The sequence below is a fragment of the Epinephelus fuscoguttatus genome, linkage group LG11 (genome assembly GCF_011397635.1).
Source record: "Epinephelus fuscoguttatus linkage group LG11, E.fuscoguttatus.final_Chr_v1".
Lineage (NCBI taxonomy): Eukaryota > Metazoa > Chordata > Actinopteri > Perciformes > Serranidae > Epinephelus > Epinephelus fuscoguttatus.
The window spans coordinates 25,750,714-25,773,057 of NC_064762.1; the positions used below are offsets into that span (position 1 = coordinate 25,750,714).

At 41.7% G+C, this 22,344-nt stretch overlaps 1 protein-coding gene across 2 annotated transcripts in view; it reads left to right on the forward strand.

The window, feature by feature from the left end:
* Positions 1-10,055: 10,055 nt before the first annotated feature.
* jag2b (jagged canonical Notch ligand 2b) overlaps positions 10,056-22,344 on the forward strand; it is a 65,077-nt gene continuing 52,788 nt past the window's right edge. For both annotated transcript variants that reach the window (XM_049590223.1, XM_049590225.1), the window contains exons 1-2: positions 10,056-10,512; positions 11,146-11,466. In XM_049590223.1, coding sequence (XP_049446180.1) covers positions 10,444-10,512; positions 11,146-11,466 — 390 coding nt within the window. In that variant the 5' untranslated portion in view covers positions 10,056-10,443. The remainder of the gene's footprint in view (positions 10,513-11,145; positions 11,467-22,344) is intronic.

A 22,344-nucleotide genomic window follows, 5' to 3' on the forward strand; every position in this document is an offset into this window, starting at 1 on the left:
ATGATACACTATGGTACGGTACGATACGATACACTTTATTGTCCTGTAGGGAAATTCGTCTTGGAAGTCGGATTGGTCCTGGAATTAAATGTGTGTTGTTAGCTACTAAACTAGCATACCATGATGCTAGTTAGTTAGCTTAACAAGTTATTGGACAGGCTAGCTCCATCTAGCTGGCTAAGATTATGAACATGTGGTCATGAAGTTTTATTGCTTTGTCAAACTGTGATTATTTTGTGATTGAGGTTAGTTTGCTTTTGCTGTCACGCTCCTCTAACTGCATCAGGCTACATGAGAATTTTCCTTTGTGCTGGCACTTTAAACTTTGTCTCTGCAGTATTGTCCTCATGTTTAAGGTTCACCAGCATCTGCTTAACCGTCTCACAGTATCATGGTTTTTGACCTGCAGTCTGCCGGAAAAGCTACATTCCTCTGCAAGCCTTGGTACAGTGCCTACTGTAGTTTCCCCATTCTTTATCCAAAGTTTAAACTATGGTGGAAATCTCAGCAGATGTTTCTCACTGAACAGTGAGGGATAAGAGATATGAAAGCATGATTCATGTGTGAGGGAAGGTAAGCTTTTAACTGCATGACTGATGTGTAGTATCCTACTTTGTTAAAGTTGCACTGTTGTACTGTTCAGATCTGCCCATTGATTTTGCTTCCTTTCACTCTACAATGTCAGCTATCAAAGACAAAAAATAAACATGCAGAGGATAAGTAGTTGCAATAAACAAAGTGCTACTTAGAGCCACTTTCCAATGATAGATTACTGTTTTTAAACTAATTATTTTCACCTTTCATCTTACAGGTCTTAGATGCAGCATAAAAGGACATGCGAAACCTCTTTGAGCTTTACACTGACATTTTTCAGCCTGTCACCCATGGAGACATATACTATATGGTCTATAAACAAGCTTTTATGATTACAGATGAGGTTAGTTTTGGTTAGATCAGCTAATAATTTCTGACAGGACCTCTTAATGTGATTTCAAGTCAAAATGGGAACAAAAAACAAAACAGGACTCACCCTGCACGGCATTCTGGTTTAAAAGACTTTCCCAAAACATCTAATAGTCAAGATAAAACACAAAGAAAGTAATCATTAGCGGAGGTTAGCCAAGGTGTAGCACCTTTCCAACTCCATACAGATGGTGACTTTAATGCAGTTCATTGTCCGCTAATCCAAATCGGAATTAGAAGAAAACTGTGTGTGTCTTCTGTTAACACCTAACTTAACATGACTCGTGACCTCAATGACTCTGTAAGGGTTCACACCCACACAGAGTTTAAAACCTGCGACTCCACACCAGTCAATTAGAACTGAAGAAGCCTCTTGGATGAGAGGCAAAACGTCTTCAAGAAACTCAAGCAAATCCAGTTGCCTACGATATTAGCATTTATGATTACCATGACCTGAATGACTGAGAATCTTCACCGACATGTTTCCTCTGTTGTTTCATCTTTTAAAGCTGCACTGCTCTGCACATATAGTTGTCATTTCCACAACTACTGTAAAACTTCAATTAGTAGCCCAGGCTTTTATTTGCTTAAATCACTGAAATCATGTCTATATTTGGGACAGGTGTTTATATAGAACAGGCCTTTAATTCCTTTCACACAAAACTGTTGCTTGGCAAAGATCAGGAAATACAATTAAATTGTTTAGTTAAACCTGTATGAATATAACTTGTTTAAAAATTAGACTTATAAATTATGAATCACTCATTTGATGTAGCTCTGACAGACAGACCACCAGAGAGAGAGAGTCACGACACTCCAGAATTACAGCACCTGGCATACCAACACAACATCACTTAATACTCACAACTTGGGTTAATTTTTCTGAAAAACCCTTTTGATTCTTTTGATCTGAGGACCCTTACGGACTAAAGGAATATGAATACCTTACAGGACAATGAAGGGATGGACACATAATTTGAGGTAGCCAACAACCCACTTTTATACATCTAAAAATCTTCTATTAAAAAAATGAACTGCTTGGCAACCAGACCAGGCGTCTAATTGAGACAGGCCTTTATTTGTCAAAATGTGTCGCCACACTGGGCTAGTAAAAGAGACTAGACTAATTGGGATTAATTTTATAATTGAAGTTTTACAGCATACTGTATGAGATTTTCAGATTTATCCTTCCTAGTCTGGATATAGTCTACAAAACATTGATACTCAACTAGCAGCCAATGGGCCAAATCTGGCCCACGATAGGGTGTTGGGTGGCCCCCCAACTATTTTCTATTTCACAGTGAAAATAAATTGATTCACACCGCCGGGGGGAGGAAGGGGTCCGGTCTGGGGACCTCAGAATTGCATCCCTGCTTTTCGCAGATAATGTGGTTCTGTTGGATCCATCACACCGTGACCTCCAGCATGCACTGGAGCGTTTTGCAGCCGAGTGTGAAGCAGTTGGGATGAGAGTCAGCACCTTCAAAGTCTGAGGCCATAGTCCTCTGTCGGAAACTGGTGGTTTGCCCTCTCCGGGTTGGGGGAGAATCACTGCCTCAAGCGAGGGAGTTCAAGTATCTCGGGGTCTTGTTCACAAGTGAGGGTAGAATGGAGCGTGAGATGGATCGGTGGGTCAGTGTGGCTTCTGCAGTGATGCGGGCACTGTGCCGGTCCATCATGGTGAAGAGGGAGCTGAGCCAGAAAGCAAAGCTTTCAATTTACTGATCCATCTATGTCCGAACCCTCACCTATGGTCATGAACTCTGGTTAGTGACCGAAAGACTGAGGTAATAGTTACAAGCAGTGGAAATGAGTTTCCTCCGTGGGGTGTCTCGGCTCAGCCTTAGAGATACGGTGAGGAGCTCGGACATCTGGAGGGAGCTCAGAGTAGAGCTGCTGCTCCTTCGCGTCGAAAGGGGTCAGTTGAGGTGGCTCAGGCATCTGATCAGGATGCCTCCTGGACGCCTCCTGCTGGAGGTGTTCCGAGCACGTCCCACTGTTAGGAGGCACCGGGGCAGACCCAGATCACGCTGGAGGGATTACATATCTCATCTGGCCTGGGAATTCCTTGGGGTCCCCCAGGAGGAGCTGGAAAGTGTTGCCAGGTAGAGGGGTTTCTGGGGTGCTTTGCTTGGCCTGCTGCCCCCACGACCCGGCCCCGGATAATATGATGAAAATGGATGGAATTTTTTTGTTACTTTTAATATAAATAAAGTGTCAGAGTGCATAAAAAGCAGAAAATTAGAGCTTGTTTCTAAAAAAAAAAAAAAAAAAAAAAAGGATCCTCAGGACTCCCCAACAGAGGTCTGGTCATTGCCCTGAGTATCCTCATTTCCTAGAAACACTCCTGCGCACACCTGACCTTTGCAGGGCTGCTGCATCTGGCCCTTAACATCATGTCATTTTGCAAAAATGGAACCCGAGCAAAGCAAGTTAAGTATCCCTGCTGTAAAGGCTAAAAACACTAATCAAAGCAGTTATTATTCCAGTCTTTTACGTAGTGATCATCATGAGATATTTCTGTTGGAGCTTTGTGCTGAATACATGTTGTATTTTTGGTGCCAGCTAAAGGCTACTGCAGCTCAAGGGGAAGAGCCGAGGTCAGGAAACAAGTTTGACCAGGGATGAACCCTAGAGGTCACAAACAGGTCATTAATTATTCAGAGACCCTTTTAAAAGACATATGTGTTTGAATTAATCCACAGGGGAACTAAACTGCCATTAAACAGCACTGTTTATGTGCAGTCAATGTGGACTGACCTCCATAATATTCCTATGAGGTGATCTCGTCCATTCATCCTTCTGCAGAGTAGAAAACATGCAGATCCTCATCATCTTCACTACATATTTAGCATTCAGTATCCTTTGACTTCACCATTAGAGAAAGAACTGATACCACATTTAAAACCCTGACATCAGCAAATGAGCAGCATCTTGGCAAGATAGTCATTAGAGCTTGATTAAAAACAGCATGTCTCAACCTTGACCCATCCTGCCACCATCACCCCCACCCCCCCTCCCCAAAAAAACGCCACCAGACACACACGCCGAGTCCCCGAAAGATGCTTAAAGATAAAAGAGAATCGACCCGTCAGCAGTATGTACAGAGACTGGAGATCTGAAAGGAGAAAAGCCATGAAAAATGGATGAGAGAAGAAATCCACTTCACCTCCCCCCTGGAGGCTGGCAAACCCCCCACAGCGCTCCCACTCATAATCCCTTCTCCTCCTGCACACACACACTCCTCTCTCTGAGCCTCACACACATGTATGCAAACAGGAAGACAAGGTAGGCACACACCACCCAAGGCCCTTTGGTACGTGTTCAGGAGATACTGGAGTTTGGTGTTATATTTTAGTCTTTTATTAAAGAACTGCAGCTTCATTAAATTGTCCAAAATCTAAAACCTTTAGTTCTTTTTTTGCATGTTTCCTTTTGTCGCTTAGATTTCCAGTTTCTTTGCAGATACATCTTTCATGTAAAGACAAACTCTGGCTTAATAAGACGCTTAAAAAATGTCATTAGTCACAGTTTGAATGTAAAGGCTCATATTAGTGAATCATTAAGACATAAATGCTTCTAGAGAGGCCTTTTCACTAAGAACTGCACAATATGTAATTTTTCTTATCACCAACTTGTGTGATAAACACATCACGAAATGCTATGGTGTTACACTCAGGGATATTTAATTTATTTGAAAGAGAGCTTCAGTAGAATCCTGCTCTTTAAAATGTAACAGTCAAACTATCATTCTGGTTTTTATTGATGCTTTTTGTGTTCAGTTCAGTGCTCAATTTGTTCGATAAAAGAGTGTTAGAAATAATTACCTGTAATTTTTCTTAAATTCAGCAAGCGATTTGTTGTGTTTTAGCAGTGAAAGCAGCAGAAAAGCAGAGCTGAGCTCACTTTGATGTGTTCATTTATTGCAAGGGGGATAGTTATCCTGATATTTAATGACATTATCACATATTTTCTTCACATTGTGCAGCGGCCCTATTTGCACCTTGACATTAAAACAATTTTGGTGTAAGCGCAGAATATTTTTTGATTTTATGGGCATGTAAATGAAAAATATCTTTAGAAAATACATAGGTTCAGTAACCAAGATATTGGTTACCAAGCAACCCATATTCATTCAAGGAAGAAAGGACTAAAGCTTTGTTTATACTTGTGCTAGACACCATGATGTGGACCTCAGCACACTGTTCACTGCAACATGCTCTGAAACACCAATATTCTATAGATCAGCAAGAAGTTAACGAGTGTTAACAGAAGACTGGAAAATATAGGCTGCCTGACAATAGTAGTAAACACGGACATGCCACCAAACATTGCATTTGTGTACTGAAATTATTACAGTTGCTTACCTTGAAGCTGAAATTATTTTATACCGATTTGTTTCCCCCCTGGTTGCCACTCTTTACGTGACCATTTTTAGCTTTTATAGCGATCTCCCATGTTCTTCTAACCTGGAAATCCTTCATTTCCAGGAAGGACCTTTTTGCTGTTTTGCCGACAGGATACGGCAAAAGCATAATTAGCCCCACTGTTCGGCAAACAAATGGGGCTTAGTGCAATGAATATGTCACCTTGTTTTTTGCTCTGATTGGCCATCTTGCTATCCAATTGCATGCGGCGACATTTTTTCCCTTTTAAATAAAATAAATAAATCTAAATGCCTCAGTTAGTGGTGCCCCTTGGGTAGGAAGGGTGTATCGGTGAGAGCCAGACTCAAAGTCTTTCTAGATTTGAGTCTGGATTTCCAGGCTAATGTTCTTCCACACCCTGGAGCAAAAAGACTCTTCTTTCCCCACTGTGGTGGTTTATTTCTTTCAAGCACTGTCTCACTCTGAAGTCAGCAAAATCCAAAGATTGGGCAGTGACTTGTGTATTAACATTGTACATTTATTTTGAAAGAGACTGTATTTAAACATCAAATTTCCTGTGAAAATGGAAGTGTATCTTGAAAGAAGTGAACTTGACATTATGTCCCAGAACATCAAAAACCAATGCACCCAGGGTACCTTGCGCGTTGTATGTGGACGTGGAACGTCCATGACCAAAACATCAATATGCGACGATTATTCTTCCCAATACTTAAGGTCAATCGACTGTCCCTTTGGTCTCTGAATAAGAAGTTGTAGAGCTGTCTGTACATGCGAACCTTCTCAGCCAGTCCTCCACGTTGAACTAAAAAGCGCAGACAGTGAGTGCTTAGTTACAAAAGTTCATAGTTCTCACAACCTAGTGCCATGACAACTTTTGGAGCCTTCACATTAACGCAAAAGGGGGGATTTCATCATTTTTTTGGTGCACGCACCTCTTGCTGGGGACACTACAGCGAGAATAAACCATGCTTAAGAGTCTACAGCATCTCCTGGAGGCTGCACATGGTGCTAAATGCTCATGTCAGCATGCTAACATGCTAACAATGACAATGCTAATATGCTGATGTTTAGCAGGTGGAATGTTTCCATGTTCACCATCTTGGCTTAGTGTGTTTGCATGCTAACATTTGCTAATTGGCACAACATAGGTAAAACATTGCAGGATCACCAAAATAACACTAATGTATTTACTTAATTTTTGTGTCAATCCATCCAGTAAACATTTCACTACAAACCAACATCAATGGAGGCGCCAGAGGAAAAGTCAAGGAATCAGTCAGTAGGCTTCCTCGTCTGTGAACGATGAATATCTTTAGCAAATTTCAGAGCAATCCATATTTACGTTGTCGAGATATTTCACTCAGAATCAAAAACGTCAACCTGCTGGTAGGGAAAAAGTCAGAGGATCACTTAACTCTGTAGTCATTGTGTGGGAAAAATTAATGTCTGTACAAAATTTCATTGTCATCCATCCAGTGGTTGCTGAAATATTTCATCATGCACCAAAGTGGTCGATGACCCAACTAACCCACACTGCCATCCCCAGCGCTACACCACTAACATGGCTAAAACCCCATACTGGTCAAACACTAAAGTGTTCACTCACACACACACACACACACACACACACACACACACACACACACACACACACGCACACAGTTCATTCACCACCTGAGGCCCTTTACTAGGTGTGATCCAACTTAAGGCACTCACATGTACTTGTGACAGCGTGTGAAATGTTCCAGTCAAAGCGGCTGCAGTGGCTCAGGCTATCGGCAGCCTCCTTTAAGGCCTATCTGACGGGCTGGCAGTTGGCTGATGAGAAGGAGACAGAGATGGGGTGCTGTCACATACACTTTGACTGGCAGCTTCTTTCTCTTGTTTTCCTCGTCACAAACGGAGTGGAGGGACTTCAGTGGTCGCATGTTGCATGTCACTTAGACCTTAGTTTTTGTACAGCCTTGGTCTTCAGCCACAATTTATATACTTCTCTTTACCCCATTGATAATTGTATTGAATTATTTACACTTGTAGTTTAAACTTCAGGTTTATAAACATAATAAAATCTGTATTTATAGGGACAAATTGGACAAACAACTTGCACAATCTTATTGCTTTTTCAAAGTATTTAATAGATGGATACATGCACCAGGACTTTACTTTTATATTACTTTGAATATAAATAAAGTGGCAGAGTGCACAATTAAAACATCCAAATAGAGTTTGTTTATTGAAAGAAAAAAAGGTGTCAGGAAGGATCTTGCAGGCCCTCAAGCAAAACCCTCAAATGTCCTCCAACCCTATAAACACCCCTGTGTAACCTGACCTGAGCAGAGCTGCTGCGACTGGATTTGACTCTTGACAGAAAATGTTAATTATATGATGATAAATATTATAAATGTTTGTTTTCTAACTGGCCCCTGGTCTCGTGTCAGTTTGCAAATTGGCCCCCAGGCGAAGCGAGTTGAGTACCCTCACACTATGGCAACTCAAACATGCAAAAACACACGTACGGCCTTTTAAACAGGCACAGCCACATAGACCATCTGTCAGATCACCTGATCACCTCGCTGTCAGGTGATGCAAACATCCCAAACTGAGACAAACATGGACACTTGTGCAAATGTGAACCAGCTGCACCTGCATTCATATGAATATGTTTTATGTTCTGTATTATTGGCACAGTGGGACAAGAGGAATCTGTGATAGTAGGCTGATACAGCAGCAGATTGTGCAGAGAAAAATCTAATATGAACAAGAACAAACCAGACTGTTGGAAGTGGGAAAACTGAATATGTTTAAATTATATAAAGGGGCAAATGCAACATATTTTGCATCAGGAGAAGAGAAAAAAAGAGCATTTTTCATATTAATTGATGTTTTTATTTTGTGTCATGCACACTTACATGTGCCCAGCCTTCATGGGTTTACAAGACACCATTACAATGATGATGCAGTAACAATCCAAAGTACATGTTATTTAACTTCTCAGTCCAGAAACACAATACTCTGCCTTCTGCTCCAGGCCAAAGAAATTCAGCCACAACAAGAGTTCCCTCTCTGAAACAAAAATCAATTTTTTTCATGATCATCCTGCCAAAAGAAATCAACATAGATGGAGGTCATCTTACTGAAAAGTACATTTCCTCATGTCTTCATATACAGGACAGTAAAACAAGACATGAGCCTCGTTTTAATCTTCACCTGAATTACACAACAAACAAATTCTGTCCTCCTCTGGAGTAGTGTTAAACTTCTCACTCTCTGAGGCTAATGGTAATGTTCCTGAGCAGGGATCTTTCTCTTTTGCTTAATACTTCACATAAGGTTCCACTCTTAATGAGACAGTAAGTTTGTGGTTTTGCTTTACACCATACATCAGCAGACCGTTTTTCTCTCAACATGTGAAACATTTTACTCCTTATCTCCTGAATATCACAGGTTAATCTAGTCTGGAAAACAAATGACAAATTATTCAAATAAAATAATGATCTCAACTCGTTAGCCCAGGGGTGACAGCGGGAGGTGTCCCAATTAAACATCTTTTTAGTGAGAACAAGATCCCACACTAAATCAGAGCAACAACCTCTATTTCACATTTCAACACACACACACATAAACCCTATCTGATGGAAGGACATACTTGCAACCACTGATTTTAATTCCATATCCCATTTTAACTCACTCCACTTCAGTCTGCTACTCTATGTGTGCAATGTCTATGTAGCTGCCTATGTTTTGTTGCTTTGCCTCTGTTGATTGTTTCTGTTTTTATTCTGTATTGTAATGTGTTTCTGTTGCATGACAGGAAGCTGCTGAAAACCAGTTTTATACTGAGTCTGGACAGTTTTAGTAACACACACTTTTAATTCCTTTCCTGTATAAATAAAAAGAATGCAAATTAAACTGTATGTAAGTAATTAAGAGAAAATCATCATTTTGTGCATCTAATTTCTTCACATGGTTTTAAACAATCAGATGGAATGATGCAGACAGTAGAGGGCGCTCTGCACTGCTGCATTGTGTGGGGTTTGACATGAGGAGAGCTCCTTGATCAGTCTGGACTCGTTACTGAAAAGTAATGTCTTTTAGGGGCAGGTTTACTTTGAGCAGCCTTAATACCGCAGAAACAGATGAGTTTGTGGCGAGAACATTTAATAAATTGATATTAATCTCCCTCATCAAAGCACACACAGATAAATTTAAAGTGAAATAGCTTTTGAAGCCTTGTTATAATGAAAAGATTAAAAAGCAAAATCATTTTCTCTGCATAATTTAAACACACTGGGAGGCATTCAAAAGCCAATGTTCCATGTTAATTTAATGTAAACTGTAATGATATTATGATAATTAGATTACATGTCAGTCACCAGCTATTAGTCCACTTTGGATTCAGAGATTCAGTCAGCATGCAGGACTATTTTTTTGTTTATATATATTTAAATGCTTTGAATTACAATAAAAATGTAGATTGTAATTAAATGCATGTCCTAATGTGAAATAATAACCCTGCTCATCATCATATCATTGCAGGCGCCTTTAATTAAACTCGACCCCTGCTTTGTTCTGCATGCTGTAATGCGGTTTGTCCAAATGAAGCTCAATGCAAACCCTGTATAATTCAAGTTTTGGGGAGGAGGAGGAGGAGGAGGAAGAGGAAGATTGGTGGTGGTGGTGGGGGTTAATATACTATTGTCCGCCCCTTAATCCGGTTGGCTCACAGACTGCCCGCAGGCCAATTTGTAAGTGGTTTGCGGAGCTGCCAATCAAAGCAGACATCCTCTCCTCAGGCTGTGGCTACGAAACATCTCAGTTGCTGTGTGGAGAGATTTGACGGAGGGACACTCCTGTACATGGACCATCACTGCGCTGCAATCCGCCGCCTGCTCTCTCACACACACACACACATAGACACACACACACGCATGTAATGCCTCGGTGAAATCTGGACGCACACGGTGGAGAGATCACGCATGTGAAGATTGTATTTTTGCATGTCAGGAGAGGAGGAACTAGTCGCCGGGTCCGCGGCTGTTTGTCTTTTCTCATCGCTTCTCCCCCCCCTATGTCACTCTAATTAATCGGAGGCATGTGGAATCGCACCAGGATTAGGAATCGCTTCCCAATAGTGTGCCTGCTGTTGACGTTATGGACGGAGGTAAGAAAGGCTGTTTATTTTATCCCCAAATATTTACCCCGCTCCATATAAATAAAATAAATGTTTAAAATCCCCCAAATGTCAAAAGTTGGTGGGCGTGGGCAGATGTATTTGCTCTCCGGGCGCTGCATATTCGCATCACATTAATCGATAATTGAATTACGTAGCCGTCAGTTGTGGAGCATGTGATCATGTTACCATGACAAGATTGAAGTGTGAGGAATTGATACAGGCTACTCTCCATTTTGGTCACAATGCTCACAGCCTTGCGCGTGTCTTTATTTAAAAAAAATTAAATTTTAAAGGGGGAATGAGGCCTGAAGCAAGAAGTTGTAAGTTGCATTGCATCAATTGGCTGCTGCAGCGTCACAGAGTAACCTGATTGTCTTAAAAAAAAACCCACCAGGCTGCAAACTGTAGGCTGTTCACGTGCTCCATTAATGATGCAACAAATTATTTTGGAATATTCCCCCCATCTGCATGAGCTTTTATGCTGATTTGAAGTAGGAGTCAGGCACTGTTGGGGCCACTTGCCCATTTTTACGCACCGATTTGAGCAGCCCCAAACCACGCTGTCTCCGGTTAATATAGGCCTATATTTAAATTGGGTCTTTTTTAAAATGTTGTTTCTAGGTGTCCCAGTCAACCGGCTATTTCGAGCTGCAGCTGATCTCCGTGGAGAATGTAAACGGCGAGTTGGCGGACGGGGAGTGCTGCGACGGCTCCAGGAGCTCCCAGGACCTGCGCTGCACTCGAGACGAGTGCGACACTTACTTCAAGATCTGCCTGAAGGAGTACCAGATGGAGGTCACCACCACCGGCGGCTGCACCTTTGGAGCTGGATCTACGCAAGTTCTCGGTGGAAATATGTTTTCTTTTAAGGGCGCAAAGAATAACCCGAATAAAATTGACGATGCTGGCAAGATTTTGATCCCCTTCCAGTTTGCCTGGCCGGTGAGTTGTGATATCTCCTGCTCTAATTAAGTGTTTCTTTACATGGTCTTCTCTGGAAAGAGCATCACACTGATCCCTGTTTAAATTTGGACAAATTAAAGATAGATTTTTGGATGTGTGCTCACATACCTGGGGAAAGGCATCATAAAGCCATGTAAGAATGGTTTGGAGCCACTCTGCCATTGTGCATACATTACAGCAGCACTGATCTGGATACACTTCACTTTCAGTTTCTCCTTTGCCTCTGCAAAGTGTTACTGCATCACTTTTATAATCAGTTGAATGAAAAATACCCACCCCAATATCCTAGTCATGAAATGCCTTGTAAGATCTGACCAACAGTCCAAACCCCACAAAATAATTTACTATAATTAAAGACCAAGAAAAGTAGAAGATTCTCACCTTTGAGAACCTGGAACCATCACATTTTTGGTATCAGAGTAGTTGCTTGTTAATTTTTCTTGAGCCTCTCATTGAAATATTGATTAATTGACTAATTCTTGCAGCTCTAATTGCCACCATCTTCCTGTATTGATAGCTACAGCTCTATGGTGAAAAGCTTAACCTCAAGAACCTGTTTTAAAACCTGACATTTTATCTAAATAACCTTTATCCTAATGGATCACCTTGAACCCTAACTATGTGCTTCCTGGGGTCACATGCATGTGCCTTTGCAGAGAAGACGAACCTCATTAAACGTGGGGTTCTTAGCAGCATCCCGTCTGTCCTTACGAGAATCGCCACACTTCAAGGCTGAACGATTGCATGCTTCACTAGTATCCGATTGCAGCTACAGCGGTTCGCAGTGTCATCTGGGTCATCTTTTAAAGTTGCCCTGATATATGAGGGTTGGCTTTGTTCCAATCCACCAGCTCGCACCTGCCAGGGCCATGATAGGATAATTAGAGTGGGGGAAACGCTTTGATATGTAGACTCTGGAGGGGGAATTCTGTTACTGCTCGTATGGAGGGACGGTTATGGCAAAGCTGTTGGAACATGACGTTTTGCTGATTCATGAGGCGGCTAAATGCAGTTTCATCGTAGTATGATCCATCAAGTGGAATTTGGTTTATTGGGTCTTTCAGAATTGGTTGCTAGTGACAGATTTGTTGTGGAGAACACTAGACAAAGGAGACATTGATTGAGAAGTGGTTTGTGTCTTGGATTTCTACAGAACAGAAAAAAGACTCCTCATACATGACACATCTAACTTTTACTTTTACGCAAGACAATATTACAGCGCTGTGATGCACAAGAATGGCATGTACTGTATTTGGAGGTGCAGCCTGGTTGTGTGTGTTGGATGGATGCTCCAATTAATTCTCTATTATAATGATGAATGAGTGACATTACTCTGTGAGTGTGAAATATGTGTTCAGCGCCTCCGGGCAGTGGTTCGGTGCGTACTGCAGGCTGGTTTTGACACCTCTCTTCCCCCCTTTCTCTGCACCCTGCAGCTTCCTCTCCTGCTGTGGGTGCCAGGTGGCCCCTGGTGGCCCCTCCAGGGCAATTAAGCTCGTCTGACTGCAGATGAGTGATAGCTGATGGATTAGGCACAGAAATAAGGTGTTCTGAGCACCGGTCCTGCAGCACTGAACACACTTTTAGTTGTTTGTTTGAGAGGGATGCACTCCAATTTTTTTTCGACCTCTAGTTCTTGTTCCTGTCAAGTTTGAGGGACCTTATTGTAAATTGCTTTGGACAATGTAATGCCATGTAGTAGTGGAATAATTTAAGTACTTTCAAAGCAAAACTGGCTCTCATTTCCTAGTTCCAGCTTTTTAGTTGGCTGCTGTTCTTCATTTTATGTGACAGTAATCTGAATATATTTGTGTTTTGGACTGTTGGCTGGAAAATACAAGACATCTAAAGACTTCCTGATTGGCTTTGGGAGATTCTGAGTGGCATTTTTACCATTTCCGTAGACCAAATAAAGAAAATAACCAACGATAATGAAATGATTGTTAGTTGCAGCCTTACATTAGATGATCAACAGGATATTAATGTAATTGTTTAAGCCAGTTGTTGAGGCAAAAATGTCAAATCAGTGGTACCAGCCTCTCAAATGTTAATATATTCTTGTTAACGTTGTCTTGTCTGATACTAAACTGAATATCTCTTGGTATTTGACTATTCGTCAGGGGAATAAAAGCCATCTAAAGACAGCACCTTTAGCTCTTGAGACTTGTGATGGGCATTTTTCTCCCACAAACAATGATTACTTGAAAATAATCAGTTCATCATTAGTTGCATGCGGCCCGATTTTGAAGAAAAGGTTGAAGTGCCAACTAAATTCTCTTCAGATCTAGTAAGACTTGATTTCTTTCATGGGTAGGTCCAATAATGAGCAGATCTGTGCGCAGTCCTTTGTGCTGAAGGTGTCACGTCTTTGATCCAGGTTTCATCTTTGTGTTTTTAATGATTTCAGGGTTTCCCGCAGCTGTTTATAGCAGGGGCGGACCTCCTTTTGTGAATTAACAGCTAACGTTCTTAAGCTTCAGGGGAAAATGGCAAAGGTGCAATTTCACACAGTAAAAGCCACATATTTAATGAGATAGGCTATTACTTAGACTCTCGGGTGGGAGGGTGAATAAGAACTTTGACCACCTGGGCTAACCAAGGTGCCACAGCTGCATGTGTTAAAATCTAACATTCATCATCACAGAATATGAACTAGTGGTAGTCTCTTATTGGACCCATTGACTGACACCTCGAGGCAGAGGTGAAGAGGCCTATTCTTGTGTGTTGTCTTTCTGTTAAGTGGCCCGGGCTGATAACGGTGCACTATTCCAGTGCCAGATGTCACAACAAGCCTGCGGGGTCACTTGCTGTGGCGTTGTCGCTTTCCTCACTGAAGAAACAAAGATGCAGTGTACTATTGGCTGTGTCATCTGGCCAAGTGCCCATTTTAAGCCCAGTGTAAACCAATGAGGGTTGGCGTCTTCTGTTATCTTGAGACCCAGTGTCTGAAACTATCTGGAAAATGAAATAATGCAGGGATTACTGTGCCTTCGGGTTCCAAATTGAGAAATATGACATCTTTTATAACCTCTTAAATGTGAGTGTTGAGCAGAGAGCTGCACAGGTTCCTACAAAACCAATTTTCAAATGAGCCTTGAAATCCTGAGCTGTCACAAAACCCTTGTGATGCTTTTAATTGTCTAAATAGGCACTTCTCAAATGCTCAAAGTGCACTTCTTATCTCCCAGTCGAGTGTTGTGTGGTAACAGTGAAAATCATCCTGCATTTCTGGGAAAGGCTTCTCCTTCTGTGAAGACATAAGACATCATAGCCTCCTCTCTTTTCGGTCCAGCTATCATCACAACCGTGTGATGCAGTCACTAATGGCTGATTTTACTCAGATTGCATGATGCTTATCCATTCTTTGGAAGTCCTCCAGTGATTCTCCAGCTCTGGCTTGTCTTGCCAGGATGCCAGTAAAGAGACTGACTATTGATGCTGCTGCCACCTCTGAGCTCAGCCTACACTCAGTGTTTCCCCGCAGGTTTGAATTTACAGGAAATGCACACTCCTTCTGCCTCCTCTCTCTTCTCATGGGTTTTTTAGTCTTTTGTCGCTGATATTGTAATCCAAACTGCTGAAGCTGAGGGAATTTGTTTTGTGAGAGAGGCTCATGAGACTTCGCACTTTTATGGAGTTGTACTTAATTGAGTTGAGTGGTTTATTGAAGAAGGAAAAATACTTTTAGAAAGCTAAAAACGTGTACTATTTTGCATATTTTCCGTGGTTTTCTTTTTTCCTTTTGCTTTTGTCTGCCTACTTGTCAATAGTACTTGTGTTTTAGGAATGCTTAATTTTGGGGGAATCAACCAAATTACATCAGCACTACCTAGTAGGCTACAGATTCACATTAAATAATGGTGCTAAATTTTGGTTGTTGAGAGGCATCTGGGCAAGAACACCAGGTTTAGACAAAGGTCTGCCACTATAGTTTCAGCGTCTGGACTGTTTTCTTATCTATATTATTTTAGTAATAGTCTAGTATCTCTGCTTTTTAGTCTACTACATTACCCTTGCAGTAAAAATTAAATGTTTGTTGTTAAAGAGAAAGTAAAGGAAAAAAATGGTACGTTTCGGCTAGTGGTACCAGTATTGGTTCAAATGTGAACAGTACCCAGCCCTACTCAGGCCCCCAGGAAGTGCACTGGGCTTTGAAGCCAATTTTTTGTTGTAGCCAAAAGTGGAACTGCAGTTTTGCGTGGTCCGTCACATGATGCCCTGCGGCCCAAAAAGACTTTTTTACCATTGACTTACATTGGAAATGAGATGTCTGTACATCAGTGGATACATTTTTTAACCATCACAACCCCTATGAAATGACTAGTGTCACCATCAGGATTTGATTTATTTGGTCAGATAACATTTTGAAAGTCTATAAGAGCTAATCATTTTTACTCTATTCGGGTCAGCGGAATGCCAAATCAGAAGTTAGCCATTTGGCTGGCGGAAGCAAGATGCTCAGCTGCACTTGGCCGCCATAAGTGCGCCTGCATGAAAAGCTGCACAATGTGGAAGCAGTGCTGATCATCTGGGTAATTTTGAACCACTTTGGCCTCATGGACTACTCAGTAACCCTTATAGGAATGAACAGGGCCCTGCCACCAGTGCTGTATCCAGTTCTCCTAATACATCCATGACCCTAGTGAATCGCCTACCTTTCATATCTGTGTGTTAGGTAAAGAGCTGGAGCCAGGATGTGGTTAGCCTAGCTTAGCAGAGAGACTGAAAACTGGGAGAAACAGGGCACAGTGGTGTTGTTAGCTAAATGCTAACTTCAGCATGCTAACATGCTGATTTTTAGCTGGTATTTTTACCACGTGAGCTATCTTAGTTTAGCATGTTATACTAACATTTGCTTACTACCACTACACACAAAATCAGGCGACAGACCAGTGGAAACGTCATTAGTTTTAGGGATGGGAATCACCAGAGGCCCACCGATACGACATTATCACAGTACAATATTATTGCGATATTAAATGTATTGCGATATGCGTTTATGAGTATTGTGATAGAATATATTGTGATATGTTGTGACTTATTAACCTTTTAAACTGCAAATTAAGGAAAAACTTTGTCAACAACAGTTTTCATCTAATAAAGGTCTTTCAGTCTGTTCATCTCATTTCAATGATTTTTAATGTGGCTAGTGGAAGCTGTTGATTTCATTACTCTATTGCGCTACCAAAAGTTAAATTTGTATTTGCAATATTAATCATTTCTACTACTAAAAAATCAATACATGGCGTCTGTGTATCTATACAATATTGCCACACAAAATATCGCAATACGATGCTGTATCAATACTTTGCCCTCACCCCTATTAGTTTTTAGTGTTAGAGTGTTTTAAAACATAAATTGCTTTTACATTAGTGTACAAATTGGACAGAATGTAATTATAATGTGCTAATTAGTAAGCTTTAGAGGTGGTGGGAGGAGTATTTGAAGTTTAGGACCTGGGCTAGCTGTTTCCCCCTGTTTCCAGTCTTTATGCTAAGCTAGGCTAATCACCTCCTGGCACTAGCTCCGTAGCTGATGCACATAAGATGAGATTGCATCAAAAAGAGAAGGTCAATAACTGCAATTCAAGTTATTTTTAAGTGTCATTACCATTGTGTGTGGATCGTAGTGTACCTTTATGGCCTGTCTGATTGAGTTTCCATTTTGTCAGCCCATGCTGTGTGAGCACTTCAGGAGAGAGAGGCAGAGGAAGAGAGACACGTCGTACTTCCATTTGATCACTAATGAAATTGCCGGTGGAATTTCTCTCCCTCGCTCGCTCTCTCCTTCCCTCCCCGCCCCCCCAGCTACATTAGCCGGACGTCCGTTTGATGTGAGCCTGCCTGTAACTGTATCTGCTCTGAACTTGGATATGTATCAGACCTCCCTCGGCTAGTAAATAGATGCATGTAGCTGACCTGCCTAACAGCCAGCAGCCTCATCTAGGATCTGGAGCAGCTGAGGATTTTGAATTAGTGTTTGTTCCAGTGTTATTTTAATAGACAGTCATGACAATTTCAACCTCTTTATTCCTGTAAAAATAACACTCAGCCTCTGGAGTGTATCTATGATCAAGGGATGAAGCGTGTGTACCGACTTGGTTTGCTCGGTCTGTTGCTCGTGCACCTCCCTTGTGTGGTGTGTTGTCAGTCTCTCGAGGCTGATCATCTCAAAAAGTGGGAGGTGTAGACCATGTCATTCACATTTAAACGATGTGTTGATCTGCACAGACCTGCCGACGATTGTTTTTCTTAGAACAAGCCCAAACTGTTTAAATGGTTTTGGCTCGCTGCTCCGGCCACGTGTATGCCAAATGCACATAGTGTTGCTGTCATTAACTTTTTTTGTGCTACTGTCAAGCATTGTTTTCAAAGTACAAGCACTTGACTTATGTGTACAGGAAGTAAAGCTGAGTCTGAGGTCTTTGGTTTATTGTCTTTCTATATACTTATACATACAAAAAATGTTGGTTTAAATTGTTTATAAATGTCCAAAATACTGTTTAAATTAAATTTTGGGGGGTGCAAACAAATTTTGCAAGAGTGCCATGCTTAGGTAGTCAGTACAGAGCTCTATGTTCACATTTTTTGGAGATTCCTGTTCATATATATGCCAAAAGTGTGCGCCAACATTGGAAAAACTTGCTTGGATTGTCTTGATTTCTTTTCATGATTGTTTGTGGTTGTCTTCCACACCTATGTTTGCAATTCATGCTGATGAGAAAACAAGTTCTGAGGGGAAAAATCCAGCCTGGGACAGAGGCTTTGGTAGTAGCTCATTCAGCCACTTTGTGTACATGCACGGTGTCTCTCTCCTCTCTGCCTGAGACCGCAGTCAGCTGTATTTTGGATGCGCACACACTCCTAGATCCAAAGGCTAACACAGGCTGCCATGGTTAGCCACACCTGATGCGGAGCTTGTCAGAGCTGTTGCTAGGAGACGGCTACATAGGCCTCTTGTAAACAATTATCTTCCCTTTCTGTGGCTCCCTCCCCCATCCTCCGTCCTCCTCTGGTCCCCGGGCTGCCGCGTGGAAAACCACTCACGCGGGTCTCACCTGTGATTCAGCCCAGCTCTGTATTGATTATGCAATTAGCCGGTCCAGCTGAACTCCCAAGGTGAAGAGAGCGTTTTCTCATCACTGTTTTTTAAGCTTATTTTTTAACTTCAGACAACAGTAACAATCTGCAATAAACATTTTACAATTTATACTTTTATCAAGCCACAACTAAGCATTCCCCTTTTGTGAATGTCATGAATGTCGTGCAGCTGCTTTATAGTGAAAGCTCTCTGGTAATGCTACCAAGAAGTGTCTTGCAGACTCCCTTCAAGATGTGCTCACCTTAACTTCAGGCTTAACTAACAAGCAAAGAAACATTTGTTTGGTTCCTGTTGGTCCCTTTACAGTGCATTAGCGTGGGACTTCATAATCCTGATTAATCACTAACTGGATGATTTTAACACCTAGTCCACCCACATGTACTTTTAGGGCTACTCCCTGAAAGTCAGGAGATTTGAATAATCAGTCACAGACCCTACAGTTGTCTGAGATTTTTGAAGTCTAGCAGTCATGTATTTTTGTTTGCAGTGTACATCTGGGATGTTTCAGTCCTCAGATTTAGCTGTAGGGTGAGCACTTCTTGCTTTCACACTGCTGTCCAGTTCAGGCAGCTGCAGACACAGACCCAGGGTGAGTCTGAGAGAGATGGAGGCAGCTGCCTGGAGGAAGAGAGGCAACCTGGTCAGGCTCTGAGATAACGTTATATTCTGCCTTTTGCGTAGAAGTGGTGAATTTACAGCTCACAGCACCCTTTGAAACGACACAGTCTCTGCTTTTTGTTTCATATCTACTTTTGGCAAATAATGTTGCACATTTCCGATCTCTTTTTGTGTAGTTACCTTGCATTAGCTCTGTGGGCTGACTTGGCTTGTTAGCTACTGAGTGTCACTGAACCCTGAACATCCCCCAGAACACTCTCAGACTCTGTGGGGGGAAAAAAACAACAGTTGAATATTTATTATCCGTATTGAACAGCCAATTCCAGTTCGACTGACATAATTGTGATTTGGGTACAGTCTAATTTACCAGGTGAAACAAAAAGCACAACTATGATGGCTTGAAACAAGTTTGAAACAAAGACCATTTCTTTGTGCTTTTCCAATAGTAAACTTCTGTTAATAATTGTATTTAATTTCAGATTTTAGTGGAGTTTTTCTTATCTTGGTTAATAGTCATCAATCATTGGTTCCCAACTGGTCCAGCCACAGGGTCCAGATTTCCCCTTTGTCATTAGTTTGAGTGTCCACAGCCAAATACATAAAGTGTCATAGTTGTGTTTGGCCATATCGTTGAGCTAGTTTGCTGTCTCTGTCAAGTAGCTGTCTGTTAGTCACTCACTCTGCAGCAGAAAATGGCACTTAATTTATTTATTTTTCCTTACAACCTTCACATGTTTGCGAGTCACTTATGGTCCATTCAGAATGGACCTGCGACCCACTTTAGGGCTGCAACCCACCAGTTGGGAACCACAGTTTTACGACGTACTGATGGGTCAGAGTTCTTGAAAGGACTTTTTAATTTGATGACGCCATATTGGAATTATTTGTAGTGTTCTATTTGCGGTGCTCTTGATGACAGTTTGGCTTCTTAAACACCCACGCCATGGACTTTGTACACACGTCTAGCATCTTCAGGATTAAAACTTAACACGTTTCAAACAGCATTTCATCCTTACCTGACAGTTATGCAGCACTGTGTATAACTGTGCAGACGGTCAGAGAAGCAGCATGCAAAGTCAAACTTTTGCAAAGAGCAGAGGATTCATTCAAAGCGTTACGCTCTTTCTTGGAGGCATCAACGATTAAAAGCAATTTAAAACTGTGAGCTGTTACATCAACTACTTCTCATGTTCACCACTGTGTATAATCAGTGAACGAGTCAAGCCACCACCACTGTTGCCTCATGCCCTGATTTCCTCCGAGCAGCGCCTTCGCCCTCAGACATTGCACATTTTGTGCCTTAGAAATCTTACGTACCGTTGCCTGTCGTCAGAGTTCACAAGCCTGCCATACATCTGTGTTGTTGCTTCGCTCATCAACAAAGATGCAGTGTAGTATTGACTGTGTGATCTGGACAGCTGCCCCGTGGAAACCCGCGTGGACTGAACTCTTTGTCATCGCCATCTGACTCTGACTACATTCTTGATATTAAATGGATCTGTGTTGCGGTGTCGCGAAGGAGCCGGTGGGGATTTCCTCTGAGAACACTTTGTTTTGTTCGTTCTGTCATTTCACATAAGGTACAGCACGTACCAGTGGGGAAAGAACTGCTTTTAGGGTCCATAAATTAAAAGGTTGTTTTCCTACTTGGTGCCTCGGGGCGATGATGATGTTTTAACCTGTGCTTTATCAGTGTTGCACAGACCCGAGTTTGAACAAGTGTCTGGTAAATTTGGAATCAGCTGTTTTTATGTTGAGGAAGTTTCTCATTACTTGCATGGAGCAAGGAGCCTAAATCCTTTTTAACTTTGATGATTTAGACTTTGTGTGCTGCTCTTTGCTGTACCAGTGACTTTTTACTAATTTTAGACAGACTTCTGTTCGTGCCAAAATGCTCTAGTTTCCCTCTGGTGCTGTCCCCCTTACCTGGTTTACTTGCAAAGCTGCTAGTTTAGGATACATCCAGAAGTTTGATTGTATCAACAGCTGTCCTGAAGTTATGTTGTGCTCATGTACAAGCAGTCATGCAGCAGCATGACCAGATATATTAATGCAGAGTCACAGCTGAAGTGTGGCTCAAGCGCTTGTTAACACAGGAGAAGTTGTGTGTGTCTGCTGCCTTCCACAAAGCACCTTGACTGAACACCAAATATAGCTATATGTTTCATTAATGTCTGAGCCCAATTTTAATGTCACCTTTTTGCTGTGTCATTGCAGCCCGGTGTGCACTGCAATGCACAGAAAGCTACCAAAGCATCAGCTAATTCCAGCATTTGGTTTGTTTGTCCGCAGCGACAAGTGTCGGGCATTGATTTGTAGCCTCATGTCACCAGCTCCCTCTGAAAAAGTCTGTCATGATGATAGGCAGCTGAAGGAAGGCAGTGATGATGGTTCTAAGTGTCTGTCTAATTTTAAAGACTCCCTCCAGTACGACCTTGATAATATGTTCATATGGTGTTTTTTATATGCTGTAAGAGAGATCATGAGTGAAATAAGCAGTTAAAGCCATGGTTCAGCATTTTTGCCTTGGAACTGCAGTAAATGACCGATTCAGACTTCCAGGTTTTGTTATGTACCAACCCAAGAAACTAGTACCATCAACAAAGGGCCACAGTTTAGCTTTTACACTTGGGGGGTCCTCTGACAGAAAATTTTGAGCAACGAACACTTAATTTCCTGCATTGTATTTATTTTCTGTGCATCAGCTAGTGCCTTTTCTGCATCAATTTATGGTTTAAATGTCTTTTATTTTGACAAAATACAAGTACTATGGGGCAGCGGAAGAATGTGCTCTAGATATTGTGGGGGATGTGTGCCCTGCGTCTCCCAAAGAAATCTACACCTATGTGGTCCACTTGTGGGGTATCAGAGGAGAAGCCAGATGTAGCTACGCATCCGTATTGTGCAAGTTAAGTTTCACTTTCCCTTTGACTTGTCAGAGCTGGCGATTATGAATAAAATTTATCGAACATTAGCAATGAATCAGCAGCTGTCTGATAACGTAGTCAAGCTGAAGGCTCATGTTATCTGTTACTGTTGACAAGAAGAGGTTTGTGTGTTTGATGAGCAGAGTCAAAGGTGAGCAGGTGAAGGCTGCATTTGCATATTCATAGATGTGCGCATATCAAATGAGGCTAA